The sequence below is a fragment of the Prionailurus bengalensis genome, chromosome A1 (genome assembly GCF_016509475.1).
Source record: "Prionailurus bengalensis isolate Pbe53 chromosome A1, Fcat_Pben_1.1_paternal_pri, whole genome shotgun sequence".
Taxonomy (NCBI): Eukaryota; Metazoa; Chordata; class Mammalia; order Carnivora; family Felidae; genus Prionailurus; species Prionailurus bengalensis.
Genome location: NC_057343.1, coordinates 22,192,157 through 22,207,210, shown reverse-complemented (window position 1 = coordinate 22,207,210; position 15,054 = coordinate 22,192,157). Strand labels below are relative to the sequence as shown.

The 15,054-nt window shown below is 38.7% G+C and overlaps 1 protein-coding gene across 2 annotated transcripts in view; it reads left to right on the top strand.

The window, feature by feature from the left end:
- CDADC1 (cytidine and dCMP deaminase domain containing 1) overlaps positions 1 to 15,054 on the top strand; it is a 47,526-nt gene that overhangs the window by 7,361 nt on the left and 25,111 nt on the right. For both annotated transcript variants that reach the window (XM_043578621.1, XM_043578631.1), the window contains exons 3-4: positions 734 to 808; positions 13,928 to 14,105. In XM_043578621.1, coding sequence (XP_043434556.1) covers positions 734 to 808; positions 13,928 to 14,105 — 253 coding nt within the window. The remainder of the gene's footprint in view (positions 1 to 733; positions 809 to 13,927; positions 14,106 to 15,054) is intronic.

The following is a 15,054-nucleotide window of genomic DNA, read 5'->3' as shown; positions in this document are numbered from 1 at the left end:
TCCGTCTTTAAAGCCAGCACTGGCAGGCTGAGTCTTTCTCATGTTGCATCACACTGGCACTAACTCTCTTGCTTCTCTCTTTCACTTGTAAGGATGCTTGTAATTACATTGGGCCCACCAGATAATCCTGCATCTCAAGCTCAGATGATTAGCAGCCTTAATTCCATCTACAGTCTTGCCATGGTCATGTAATGGAGTCACAGTCTCCAGAGATTGGGACAGGCACGTATTTGGGGGACCATTATTCTGCCTACCACAATCCATATCTAATACCTTTACTGTGTAGTTGCTTATCTTCCCAATTCCAATTAGTTTATTTCTTCTTCTTTTTTTTTTGTTTTTTTGTTTTTTTTGGCATCCTTGGGTGGCATGAACCAGTTAATTTACTTCTATTGCCCTTTAGTCCTTCTTAGCCATGGCCACACTCTGGACTATTCCTCAAAACTGTCCCAACTCTGAAATCTTAAACTACAGAATTTTATTTTCTGACCATAACTTTCAATCCTTCTGTATTTTAGAGAAGTATGTAGGGGCCTGATTGTAAAGGCCTTACTTACTAGATTAAGTAGTCTGAACTTGAACCGGAGCAATGTGTGAAGTCAGTGCAGACTCTCATCAGGAAAAAAAGTGAATGATCCAAAGCCAAGTAAAACAACCTTCAAATAAGAAATACTGAGTTAGTTTTGTGTTTTGTGTACTAATCTTTTTTCTCCCTTAATCTGCTTTTAATTAGGAAAAGGAAGAAGGAAAGCATGGACCCTTAGGAGATAATGAGGAGGTGGCCAGAATATCTACTGATAAAAAACAGGTGAATTTTTATGATTTGTTAAAAAGACATGTGTTTGTAATAACAAAGCAAAAAGAATGGTATAAAGTAGAATAGAAGTCCCTCTTATACTCAGGTTTCCCATTCCCACTTCCAAGGCAGGTTCTTATATGTACCCTTCTAAAAATTTTCTGTGCATTTACAAGACTACACATGTCTCTCCTGTAAATAACAAAACCAAACAAACACAAAGAATTATAGGTTATTCTATAATATGTTCCTACATCTTTCTTTTTTATTTTAATCTTCACACTTAACTCTTGATACATTTCCATATTAATTTATATAAACGTATTGAGAAACATTCTTATCTGGTTCTCTCGTACTCCAACACATCTTGCTGGTTTAAAGAACACAAGGCCTTTTACACAACACAAGGCCCTAATTACTATTGACTTAGACCATTTCTCAGAGTTGTGTTTGCAGCAAGCAACTTTGAGGGTTGAGGTAATGTCTCCCTCTGGGACAGAGAGGAGATTTGCTTGCTGTCTGTGATAAAACAACAGAACCCCAGGGTTGGTGTTTTTTTCCTATCACACAACCCATCTGGGTTTCCTGTCCAGAAATCCATCTGGGCCCATCTGCATGGCCCCTATGGGACTTGTGGGCAAGGGAACCATCACAGACACTGTACTCATTCTGCTTGCTGTGCTGTGAATGACCCAGGAGTTTTCATGTCTTCTGCCAGCATCCATGAAAAGCAGCAGGCTGATATACTAGCTCATAAGAAGGGTAAAATGAAAGCCCAGAGCTGGTAAGATGAACTTTGTTCTTTTTAATATTGCATAGTATTTCCTTCTTATTTTAATCTTCTGAGTTTTCCAAAGAGATTTGAATTTATTGGGTGTCTAGAAGAGATAAAACACATATGTTTTGGGAAAAGTTACCTTGATGACTCTAATATACATTTCTGGAGATTTCCTGATTAGTTCTGAGAGTGAGTCTCTAAAGTGACTTGACTCTTCCTGCCCAACAAGAATATAGAAATAATTTGTGTTTGAATATTTAGATACTTTTAATTATAAGAAAGACAAAGGTAAAAAAAAAAAAAAAGTGACTCACCATTTAATATACTAGATTGTTTACCAAAACAGACTGTCCTCTTTTGCTTATGTTTTTTTAAGTGGTTTTTTTGTTTGTTTGTTTTTGTTTTGTTTTGTTTTGTTGAGAGAGAGAAAGAGAGCTCACAGGGGAGGGAGGGGCGGAGAGAGAGGGAGACAGAGGATCCGAAGTGGGCTCTGCGCCGAATGGGGGGTTTGAACTCCTGAGATCATGACCTGCGTTGAAGTCAGACACTTAACCGACTGAGCCAGCCAGGTGTTCCTCTTTCGCTTATGTTTTATGTAAAAACTCTGTGACTAAAATTACGTAGATGACTTGCCAAGACGTCAGTGAAATGAAGCAGTTCAGATCCGGAACAGTGATCCCCTGAAAAGATTTAGTCCTCTGGGAGTTACAGGAAATGGAAGTGCAAAATGAAATGCAGCTTAGGCTTTTATTTGCTTTAAGTTTGGATTGGAAAAGCCTTTGTCTCAAACTTGATATTTTGGCCTTAGCTGGAAACAAAATGAAAAATAAAAGATTTTCTGAGGTGAAAACTCGACTCTAGACAAAAAGAGTGATAAACTTAGCCTAAAAGATTATTCTAATAATAAATTGATGAGTACACTTCCAACTTATTACTATATGTTGTTTTGTTTTTGTTTTTTTTTAAGTCTTTTTTGGTCAGGGTGTCTGGCTTTATTTCTGTCTGCTTAACTAAGAAAATCTAAATCTAAAATCATCTAATGGCAACCATTTCCATTTGTCACAGTTGGTTCAGTATAATAAAATGAGTTCTAGCATCCTGAGATCTTTTGATAAGGGCTTAGCAGTTCTTTTCCTAAGTTAAACTCACTGGAAGTATTCAGAAGCAGATACTAACATATACTTTGTATTTAGAGGACATAAAACTATTAAGAAATTTGGGGATGGGAAGGGGAAAGAGCTCATAAATTCAAGATAAATGTAAAGCTTATTTTAAAAGCCAATATAGATCTTTCATGTTTTAGATATATTTTTGGAAATACGTTTTGTAAAAGAAAGAGTTTTGTATTCCTTTTAAGTGTCCTTACAGTTTAGGAAATTTTCGTTTAGCCCAGAAAGGGAATTCTATAAAACTTTCTCTATTCTTTCCTTTCTAGGCATTTCACAGAATATCATTCTCCATAGTTGCAGACATTTATACTCATAGCTGAACCTGAAACTTGACTGTTAATATAGCTTTGTTCTAAGATGTTTAAAGTAATTTCAAATGTGTCCTGTTGGGGATAACTGTAGAGTAAAATCCCTTTGAAAGGAAGTAGGGAATAATGAGTACCCTATTCTCAGTCTATTCCCCTCATGTTGTAACAATCTGTCCCAAAGCCAACATTCAGGTTAACATTCTATACCTCAGAGACTTTTCCTGTGAAAATGGCATAAAACTATTTTGTGCCTTACATTGAACTGATTTTTAACTTAGTCTGTTTTATCTGATATTATTATCATTGTTACACCAGCTTTTTTGATTAGTATCAGTGTAAATTAGGACACTTTAGCTTTAATTTCATACCTCTTTAGAATCCCAGCCCATCCCCAGCCTCCAGGGCTTAAAAGCAAAGTCAGCTTTTAAGCTATGGGTAGGATACTGCTGAGGCAGCTCAGGCTTCCGGCTCTGGCTCTGGCTTTGAGTTCTCTCTTCCTTTGTAACACCTCAGGGTGAGTCTTTCTTCCTTTTGAACTTGACTGTACACTTAAAACCTTTTTTTTAAATTGTAAATAATCTATATAATTTGTAGGAGGTGGGACCTAACCACATTAGTCTAGACTGCCATCGTGCTAAAAATGGGTAGAGCCAGTTTTTAGAAAGAAGTTGAGAATTCTCTTTGTTTAGTCAGTATTTTAGCTGACTTAACTTTTAACAGTTAAGATGACCTCTGCTTTAGTTCTGCCTTTTACCACCTGTGGGTCTTTTAGAAAGTCACATAATTTCTCTGGGCTTCACTTATCCATGTATAGAATCATAGGGTTTTCTAAATTTTTCCTTATTACCATGTAGAAGCTTAGTACTAAGTAGTTATGGACTAGGTGGTATAAGAAGCAAGCAAACTGACTTGGCTCTTGCCCTTTACTAGGTTAAAGTGTATTCATTTTTCAGTAGGACAGATTAATGATAATTAAATCCTTCATTGTTTGGTTAAGAAAGCCTAGATTTAGAAAATTTCTGGTATAAAGCTAACATTCAGAAAAGTTTTTGGACCTAATGAGAAATGTGCTTTTGTTCAAACTGTGTCCAGATAAAGAACTAAACAAAACTTTCAGTTTATTAATAAATCAAGTATACTATATGATATGATTATTACATATGTTAAAAACCAAAACTCAACTGAGAAAAATGTAAAGGTCTAGTTGTTTTATTCAATGATTCATGAATTGGGCAGCATGTCATATAATAGAGAGGAGCTCTGCAAAGCTGTAAAAATAGGAGACTTCTACAGGCAGAAGGGGCGAGAAAAGGAAGTTGCTAGCAAAAAGTGGATTGTTTCAGCCAAGGTCACATTCTTTTGGGGGACTACAGGAGTCTACCAGGTGGATTTCCTCACTAACTGACCAGGAAATTCCAGTCTGGCGAAAATGCAATTGGGTTAGGCATTAGGTGACAGTCTGGTGATGTGGACTTGGCACAAGTGACTCCCATTTGGGGCCTGTTGTCTCTTGCTCGACTCCATCTGAGAGATGTGATCAAAACTTAAGGCATTACCGCCACCCCTAGCTATTGCTCTGAAATTCTTGCAGTTTTGCTGATCCTCTGTGTGGTATTCACACACCATGGGTTCTGTTTTTGCTTTTGGTGGGGTTTTTTGCTGAATCTTTGTGGTGTTCACAGATCATGACTTTGGGGTCACATTTTTAAAGTCAGTTATTGTCTTCATTTCTTTTCTGATATTCTGGTCTGAAGGAGATGATTTGTTTGGTGGTTAGCGGCTGTGAGCACACATTGAAAGCTGTATTTGAGAGAATACAGTGTGCCAGAGAGACTACTATGATTATAGGCAGGGTAATCCCCCAAATCTGGAGTGTTTTTGGAGCTGTGGTTCCCCAGCACCCAAATCAACCAAAATTAAATAAGTTAAAGGAGTGTTGAGGGAGATACTTTCTTTTCTTTTTAATTAAAAAATTTTTTTTCAAGTTTATTTTTTTACTTTGAAAGAGAAAGAGGGAGAGAGTAGGGGAAAGGCAAAGAGAGAGAGAAGAGAGAGAATCCCAAGCAGGTTCCATGCTGTCAGCACAGAGCCCAATGCAGGGCTTGAACTCACAAACCATGAGATCATGACCTGAGCCAAAATCAAGAGTCAGACGCTTAACCGATTGACCCACCCAGGCATCCTGCAAGGATACACTTTCTTAAGCCAAGTGGCTTGTTCAGTGGTTTTATGCAGCTGAGTTTCAACTTCCTCAGAAGTGTTAAGTGCCATAAGTAGTGTTGTTCACAGCACAGATACCTCCTTGTTCAGCCAAAAGATAATTAAGGGCAATCCTGTTTCCAAGAACGACTTTAGTCAGAAGGTCTAAGGATTTTTTTGGGTAGCTATTTTTTTTTAGCAACAGATTCTGTAATTCTTTAAAGAGTTAAGGAGATTCCTTATCACAGCCTCATTTGTACTCACTCCTAACCAGGGAAGTGGATCTGCCAAAGGGAGCTAATTTTGACTCACATGTGCCTCCTGGTAATTCCCGTTTGAGTCTGAAAGTTTTGAACCTGAAAGGTGAGCCATGGAGGCTAATGCAATTTAAGGGTATGTAGAGTGTACAGGCAGCATCAGGACAAGTCCACAGTCATTTGGAAGTTGGACTAACCCCTTTGTAATGGCCTGAGATATCTTTCAAGGCCCAAGCAAGGCAAAACGTGGACAAAAGAATCATAAAGACCTCATCTGTAAGAATTAGGTAAGAGGAGAATCAGACGGGAGGAGGAATAAAAAGAAATGTTTTGGATCTGATGTCTTGGGAGAAGACAGTATACCTCAATGTTGGCTCCTTCTCTTCCTAGTGAATTTGATTTTGATGTCTTCAGCTTTGCACAGGACCATATGTCAGGTGCAGCCTTCTTCAGCTGTGACATATGTACCCAGGGGTCAAGTCCCTGATGTTTGGTTGCCATCTGGAGAGTGAGGAGGACCTAGTATAATCTCTTCTAAGGAGATTCAAGGGCAGTCTTTGTTCTTAGTAATTCCAAATCAGAAGCATGGGAGAAAATTGGGAATGTTATTTTGGAGAGTCATAGCCGGATATTTGAGGTAACTAGAATCGGGATCTAGTCCAGTTTACAGGTATAGAACAAAACCTCAAAGACTAAAGGATTAGAATCTAATACAGACAAAGGTGCAAACATACTTTTTCTCTCTACTATTACTCCCATATTTTAAAATATAATTACAGTAAAATTAATTTGTTTTCATTAAACATGGCCTTATTTACATAAGTACAGCAAAAATAGTGATTGACCATATAAGCTCTTTTTTCATACGGCTTTGCAGAAACTTCTCATAAGGAATCTCAGATTGAGCTCTTAAAAACCTCTGAGGCAGGAAACTAAGCCAAGGACTTGCCATCAGATTTTATCTACAGTATCTATAGTTGGGGTGAATTTCTCTTTCCTCAGGTCACCCAAAATATCCTGAAGTTCCCAGGCCTGCCAAGAAGTAACCTTCCTTACTTACCTGTTAAGACAGCTGGGAACTCTGTAAGCAAGGTACCAGGCTGGTCTCTCCAAGTAGTTCCTTAAAGCTGTCTGGTCATATTTGAGTCTATATTCAGTCTATACTGTCTAATCTTTCCGATTGTGTTATAAGGAGACCAGATTCTCATTGAATTTATGCAAATAACTGACTAAATTGCCATGGAAAGAATACTTAAGTTTCCAAATTCTGGAGGGGTCAGATAAGGAGAAAAATGTTTCATCTTTGTATACAATGGTATACTATATCAAATTGCTTTAAGTCATACATAACTTAAAAGAAAGGTTTCCTTAAATTTGGAAAAACAGGACCAGCAATGCTTTAAAAAAAAGTCGTAAAAAATTATAATTCTCCTTGTCAGTTCATTCAGTCCTATGTATTAACTACTTGTTCTGCTGGATTCCAGTTTTTCCATTAGTTCAAGAAATTTTTACCCAGTTCATTTTTATTTTATTTTTAACATCTTTTAAAAATTTTTAACATTTATTTATTTTTGAGAGACAGAGAGAGACAGGGGAGGGGCAAAGGGAGAGGGAGACACAGAATCCAAAGCAGGCTCCAGGCTCTGAGCTGTCAGCACAGAACACGACGTGGGGCTCAAACCTACAAATCATGAGATCATGACCTGAGCTGAGGTCAGATGCTTAGCTGACTGAGCCACCCAGGTGCCCCTACCCAGTTCAGTTTTATGATCTTAAAGCTATCAGAAACCTATGCTTGTCAAAGTGCTTTCCATGAATCTCCTTGAAGATGAAGCTTTTCCAGGAACACTTTTGCAAAAGCATCTGAGTAAAACAATAACTAATGTAAATGACAGAAGACTTAAAAATGCCTCCTTGTTAATGATCTGATGAGAGCTCATTACAGGGTTGTTGCAAAGAAATTTGGTTATTTCTGTGACCTACAACATTTTAAGATAAAACTGGAATTATGACTGATAAATTATACCAGGACATATCAGATGCCAGGAATTTTATACGGTTTGGGGAACACTTGTAACATATACCTGCACAAATACATTAAAAAGGCTTCGTGTTACTTCTCATTTGACAGTGCTTCCCATGAAATTCAGCATATGATGTAAGCCTAATTATCCTAGTTAGTTTAACATCTCTCTCTTTCTCTTTTTTTTTTAAATAAGGAGAAAGAACAATTCTTTTGTGATTTTCCAGGGACTTTCTGGAAAATCCCAGAGTTAATTCTAGGCCAAAAAAGACTTCATTTAGAATTTTATTTTTTTATTTTTATTTTATTTTATTTTATTTTATTTTATTTTATTTTAGGGGGGAGTTTGTCACAAATATCAAAAGGTTTTAAAACACTTAGTCAAATCGGATCATAAGTCACTGTGAAACAACTCTTATTTACCTACTTTAACCACCGTGATAATGAAAGACTTCGAAGGTAAATACAGAGGTTAAATAGTTGTAAAAAAATTAGCTCTTTTAATAGCAAAGAATCAACTTTTTTTAATTAATCAAAGACCTGGTAGAGACAACCAAAACAGGGGAGATTATTTTTTATTTATTTATTTAAAAAAAAAATTTTTTTTTTGACGTTTATTTTTGAGACAGAGACAGAGCATGAATGGGGGAGGGGCAGAGAGAGAGGGAGACACAGAATCGGAAGCAGGCTCCAGGCTCTGAGCTGTCAGCCCAGAGCCGGACGTGAGGCTCGAACTCACGGACTGCGAGATCTTGACCTGAGCTGAAGTCGGACGCTTAACCGACTGAGCCCCCCCCCCCCCCCCCCCCCCCCCCCCCCCCCCCCCCCCCCCCCCCCCCCCCCCCCCCCCCCCCCCCCCCGGCGCCCCGAGATTATTTTGATAAGACACAAAATCTTTGTTTTATGGGCAGATTACATAAAAGGTAAAGAAAAACTTTTTACCATCTCTCATCAAGAGACCAATAGTCCAAGAAAACTTTATCCTTTTTACAAAAAGAAAACCAAATTTTAATTTTGTACCAGTTTACTTTTGATATTAAAATATATTCATTTAAAAAGAAACTTGGGGTGCCTGGGTGGTTCAGTGCGTTGAGTGTCTAACTCTTTTTTTTTTTTAATTTTTTTTAACGTTTATTTATTTTTTATTTAAAAAAAAATTTTTTTTTTCAACGTTTATTTATTTTTGGGACAGAGAGAGAGACAGAGCATGAACGGGGGAGGGGCAGAGAGAGAGGGAGACACAGAATCGGAAACAGGCTCCAGGCTCCAGGCTCTGAGCCATCAGCCCAGAGCCTGACGCGGGGCTCGAACTCCCGGACCGCGAGATCGTGACCTGGCTGAAGTCGGACGCTTAACCGACTGCGCCACCCAGGCGCCCCATAACGTTTATTTATTTTTGAGACAGAGAGAGACAGCATGAACGGGGGAGGGTCAGAGAGAGGGAGACACAGAATCTAAAACAGGCTCCAGGCTCTGAGCTGTCAGCACAGAGCCCGATGGGGGGCTCGAACTCACGGACCGCAGATCATGACCTGAGCCTAAGTCGGCCGCTCAACCGACTGAGCCACCCAGGCGCCCCGAGTGTCCAACTCTTAATCTCAGCTCAGATCTTGATCTCAGGGTTGTGAGTTCAAGCCCTTGGGCTCCGTGCTAGACGTGAAGCCTACTTAAAAGAAATTTTTAAATTAAAAAATTAAAAAAAAAAAAACTTCCTTAAACTTGTTCTAATCTTAGCCAGCTTGATCACACACAATATTCCTTTCCAAAGACTCCTTTTCTACAAATATTCTATAATCTTTTTGGTATCCCTTCAGATTTTGTTCTCCGTCTTTCCTCTTTCCCATTCTGAAATAACTAGTCTCACTATAGGACAAAATTACTTGCTTTCCCTCAACAAAAAATGCATGTCCATTCCTCATGCCTTCTTTTACTGAAAACATCCTACTTTCCTTTGCACATGGAGATTTTTTTATTATTATTTCTAGTAGCTTTAATTAAATATATTAGAATTTTTAAACCCTTAAAGACCTTAATTTCTAATAAAAATAAAGAAGTAAACAATTGTGAACTATCTTTTACATTAACATTCTGTGGCTTGGCAAATTTATAAGTACTTTTCATAATTTCTAAAAACGTAGACCTTCTCATAGTAAATTTTTCAGTGTGACACAAAACGTGTTTACTAACACACACCCCCAAATCTGTAGTTCTTCTATAAAAGGAAACTAAAAAGTAGATAAACCTATGTCTAGTAATGAATGTTCCAGTGTTTTATGTTATTTGGAAATAATCTAGATATTCAATGACTATCCATCGTTTAATTTAATTTAGCAAAACTTCAAGGTTTCAGGTTACCGAAAAGATTTGGGGAAACTATTTAAAAAGTTTACCCAAAAACTTTCATCTCACTTACATCTATTTAGTTCACTTCTTTTGAGCAATTATTTTTGGATTGCTTAGGAAAATTTCATCATTCCAAGTTATTTTTCTACCTGACAGATTTTGTAACAGAGATGACATGAAATTATTTGACTAGTATAAGGAGGCTGAATGAAGTTGTATGACTGCTTTATATTCAGTGTTGAGAACTCTAAGGACATGTCTATGTTAATTAAACCAACAAGCTTAAATAAGCCTTAATACTGAATGTTTTCCCAGATCATATGAACCTGAAAAGCATTTGGGTTTAATTTGGATTATATTTTGGAGAATTTTGTGAATAATCGATATAAATGTTTAATTTTCTTTAAGCCAGTTAAATAGAGCTCTTTTACAAATTAATTTTGTCAATACTATCCAGAGGTAGAAAATACCACACATCTACAATACATATACATAGATGTACTTAAATATATAGACCAATGCAAACAGAGACCATATAGCTTTCATTTTAAGATTGTAGCCATGAGACAGGTATGGTAATGCAAAACTCACTAGCTTATAAAAGAACAGTTTGAATAAGTTAAATTTACCTATTCAGATGGCTGAATCTTTTTCTGTAATATTTGGGGAGATGACATTGAAGATTTGTATTTGACCTTGACAAGCAATTTTATGAAAGCTGTCAACTAGATTTTGGGCAAGGGACCTTCTGTGGCAGTTTGTATTGATAAAAAGCCTCCCTCCACCCCGCTTTTTTTCTTCAGTCTTAGGAAGTGGGGATGGTTTAGATCAGAGTTCCTGGGGAAAACCCGGTAAAACATGTACATGTCAAAGACACAGGGAAAGAACGTAAGTTCCTCCAAAACTACTTACAAGCTTTTGAGATAAATGCAGGAGATTTGGGGACTGGTAAAAAGGGTAGGTGGACTTTGAATTGATTTTAGAGCTGCATTTCTGGTTTTGCAAAGAGCTGTAAGATAAGAACAGGTGCTTTTAATTTCTCAAGGAATTGGATTGTAACTTAAATGATATCACAGGTTGGTCCACCCATCCAACCACATTATTTTCAATATGCTTTTTATATCAGGGAAAATATTTCCAACGAAGGTGGAATTCAAAAGATTTCTATGTTCTGGATTTCGAGTTGTTTGTAATGTTTTAGTAAATCCTTCCACAAAAGCTTGGGAAGGTTTTTTTTCTTTTCGTCTGTATTCATAGTTTGTATTTTAGCTTAGGGGAGAATACGTAAGAAAAACTCCTGTCAAGCATTGAATACCAGCTTTTTAAAAAATTTTTTATTTATTTATTTTTTTTTAAATTTTTTTTTTCAACTTTTTAAATTTATTTTTGGGACAGAGAGAGACAGAGCATGAACGGGGGAGGGGCAGAGAGAGAGGGAGACACAGAATCGGAAACAGGCTCCAGGCTCCGAGCCATCAGCCCAGAGCCTGACGTGGGGCTCGAACTCACAGACCGCGAGATCGTGACCTGGCTGAAGTCGGACGCTTAACCGACTGCGCCACCCAGGCGCCCCTGAATACCAGCTTTTAATCTGTCCAACTTCCGATCACAGGACTAGCTACTTAAAAACATCCTTTTAAATACCTTGTCAATTTTTAGCTGAGACAAACAGTAAATATTCCTAGCAGTTTTAAATAACTCCTTGGACTCCAGGAGCATCCCCAGAGAGGGTGCAAAAGATCTTATTTTCTCATACTGGTTACTGTGGACAGAGATCCAGGAGAACAGACTCTGGTAAGAGTTCTCACACCGAGGCAGCTTCTGCCAGTTTTTCCTAGGATACATCTGCAGGCTCCTAGTGGAGTGTGAAATAGGGTGTAGCTTTGGTATCTTCCAAAATTTGGCAAGGTTTTCCAGTAATTTTGACTTCACTTTCCCTTGGCTGTTTAAGGGAATAAGGTAGCAATTTACCTGACACTCCCTCAGAGTCGTGTCACCTCTCCTTCAAGCGTAGAGACAAGGGTGTGTGTACGCCACCAAGTTGGTGGACTTTTGTTTATGGTGCTGCAGTCTTCTCTGAGTGGAAAGATGACTCAGGATTACTGAAGCAAGTACTCAGATAAGGGAGGATAGAGGGGAATGGCAGGAGTTACCTCAGTCTTACAGTCTTATTTTATGTACCTTTTGTGCTTTTAATTTTTCATGAGCCTTTTGCAACAAATCTTTCAATGAAGGTATTTTGGATTTTTGAAGCCTTTTGAAGGCTTCTGCATGCAGGTTAAAACAGGTGCTTACCATCCTGTTGGTTTGATTTAGGAACTCTTACTTTTTGAATGATCTTAACTAATTTGACCATTCCTCATAATGTCCATTGTGTTCTAGGTTGTAATTTACCTGAGGGCTTATAGCAGTTTGCTAGGACCCTACTCAAAAATGGAGTTGAACCCATATTTTCTGTCCAGCCATAGCTAGTGGTAAATGGGGTACAACCCACATTTCTGTCTGACCATATTTTGGGGCCCCCAAACTGATGGTTACCAAGCCAACTTCTTAAGGACACGAAATAAGCTTAGTAAGATTTTGTCATTTTGTAAATGTTTATAGCTTCCAGGATTATAGTTTTTAGACTTAAAATAAGCAAGTGTGGCAGAAGGTGGTATGCTTTGGAATTTAAGGATCCCTTTCTCTCTTTTTCTTTTTTAAGCTAAGTGGGTTTCTCAGAGGCAGATTAATGCCTAAGAGGACATGCTGCTGGGTTGGGGATTGTGTGATGTTTTACACTGTGCCTAGTTGCACCAAAATTTGCTGAGGTTAGTGGGCGACCTAGTGTTAACGTAACAACTGTCTTATCCTACCACAGGGATCTTAGAGTTAGGTGGTCAGCTAATAGCTTTTAAGTGCTGAACCATGTCTACCTACTTTGCAGCTTTTGGTCTCCAGGATTCCAATCAGCGATAGAGTTTATCAACACAAAATGAGACAGACATTTTCACCTTAATGCACCAGCAGGAACCAAAAGGTGTTCCCCCAACCTGGCCAAGAGACAGGCCAGTACACACCATGGCCAAATCTCAACCAATGGGGACCATAGCCTGGGATTCCACACAACAGGAAGCTATAGATTGAACCAGGAGTTCCCAGTGTGGACTCTGGGGGCTAATCAAGGGCTGGGATTTCCAGTCAAATGGGGAATTTTGGACTGGAAAGCTGATCAGATTAGCTCAGTGCCAAGAGAGCAGAGCTCAGAACCGAGAGGAACTTACTGTGTGGCCCTTAGAAATGGCAAGAAGGACAGAGAACTCAAAGGGCTCCAGGGTATCACGTTTGTGTTTCTTGTTGTCCCCGAAGCCATTGGAAGTTTTCCTTTGGATCCAAATGCTCCCACCAAATCTGTTAAAAAAAAAAAAAAATTCAACTGAGTAAATTTTTTTTTTTTTTCAACATTTTTTATTTATTTTTGGGGCAGAGAGAGACAGAGCATGAATGGGGGAGGGGCAGAGAGAGAGGGAGACACAGAATCGGAAACAGGCTCCAGGCTCCGAGCCATCAGCCCAGAGCCTGGCGCAGGGCTCGAACTCCCGGACCGCGAGATCGTGACCTGGCTGAAGTCGGACGCTTAACCGACTGCGCCACCCAGGCGCCCCTCAACTGAGTAAATTTAAAGATCTACTTGCTTTATTCAATGATTCATGAATTGGGCAGCATCCCATCTAGTAAGTAGAGAGGAAATCTGCAGAGCTGTGAAAATGGAAGATTTCTACAAGCAGAAGGGGTGGGAAAAAGAAGCTACTAGCAAAAAAAGTGGATTGTTTCAGTCAAGGTCACCTTTCTTTGGGGGACTGAGGGAGTCTACCAGGTGGATTTTCTCACTAGCTGACCAGGAAATTCAAGTCTGACCGGTTATTGCATTATTGGGAGAGGATGAAACTGCAATTAGGTATTAAGCCTCAGTCTGATGACAGGGGGTTAGCACAAGTGACTCCATTTGGAGCCTGTTGTCTCTTTTTTAACAGACGTTAAAACTAATACATTATTATTTTTTATCTTAATGTAGGTGAAGAGAACTGGCCTTGTGGTGGTGAAAAACACGAAAATTGTTGGTCTCCATTGTTCTAGTGAAGATTTACATGCTGGGAAAATTGCTCTTATAAAACATGGGTCAAGGCTGAAAAACTGTGATCTTTATTTTTCCAGAAAACCATGTTCTGCTTGTTTGAAAATGATTGTAAATGGTAAGTGTAGATAAGGCTTGGTTGGGGATTAATAGTATTTATCTAAGAATAATCAAGATAAATTGCTTTCACACCACTGAGATAATTTAGAACTATAAATACATATCAGAATACAGTTGGTACACTGTAAACAGTGTCAGAAAACATGAATCTGGTCTCTGCCCTGTTACTACCTAATTAGATGATTCTTCATGTGTTAGTAAACTAATGCTAGCTGCTATAACAAACACCAAAATTTCAGTGGCTTAATATACTAGACCTTTATCACCCATGTAATAGTCCAACGCAGGTGCTGCTGAACAACAGGCAGCTTTTCTCCGTGTGGCTGATTCACGGGTGTTGGCATCTTCTGTCACATTGCTACTGTTGTCTTCTAGAGCCTTGAGTCCTCTGCATCCAGAGGCCGACTGAGACAGAGCATAGAGAAGGCATGCCTGCCCCCCAAAAACGCTGGCCTTTCTGTTCACATCCACTGTGGGCTCTGTAGTTCTTGGCTGAGCGGCTGTCTCCCAATGATTGTTCTGTATTTCAGAAGGAGAAGCACAGAGAGAGAAGCTCACTAAAGCTCTTTATGCTTATGATTCTATTTTTTTTAAGTTTATTTATTTACTTTGAGAGAGAGAGAGAGAGAGCGCACGAGAGTGCATGCACACAAGCAGGGGAGGGACTGAGAGAGGAAGAAAGAGAATCCCAAGCAGGCTCTGTGCTCAGCATGGAGCTCGACGCATGCCTCAATCCCATGAACCATGAGATCATGACCTGAGCCAAAATAACCAACTGAGCCACCCAGGTGCCCCTTATGATTCTATTTTGTAGCCAGGTAAGTATGCAGAGCATTCTCCCATTTAAAAAATATTATATCTTTTACATATTTTAACTGAGATATTTTAACTGAGAATATGAATTATATATTTGGTTTTCATCCCATTCCTGGCACAGAGCGACTAAA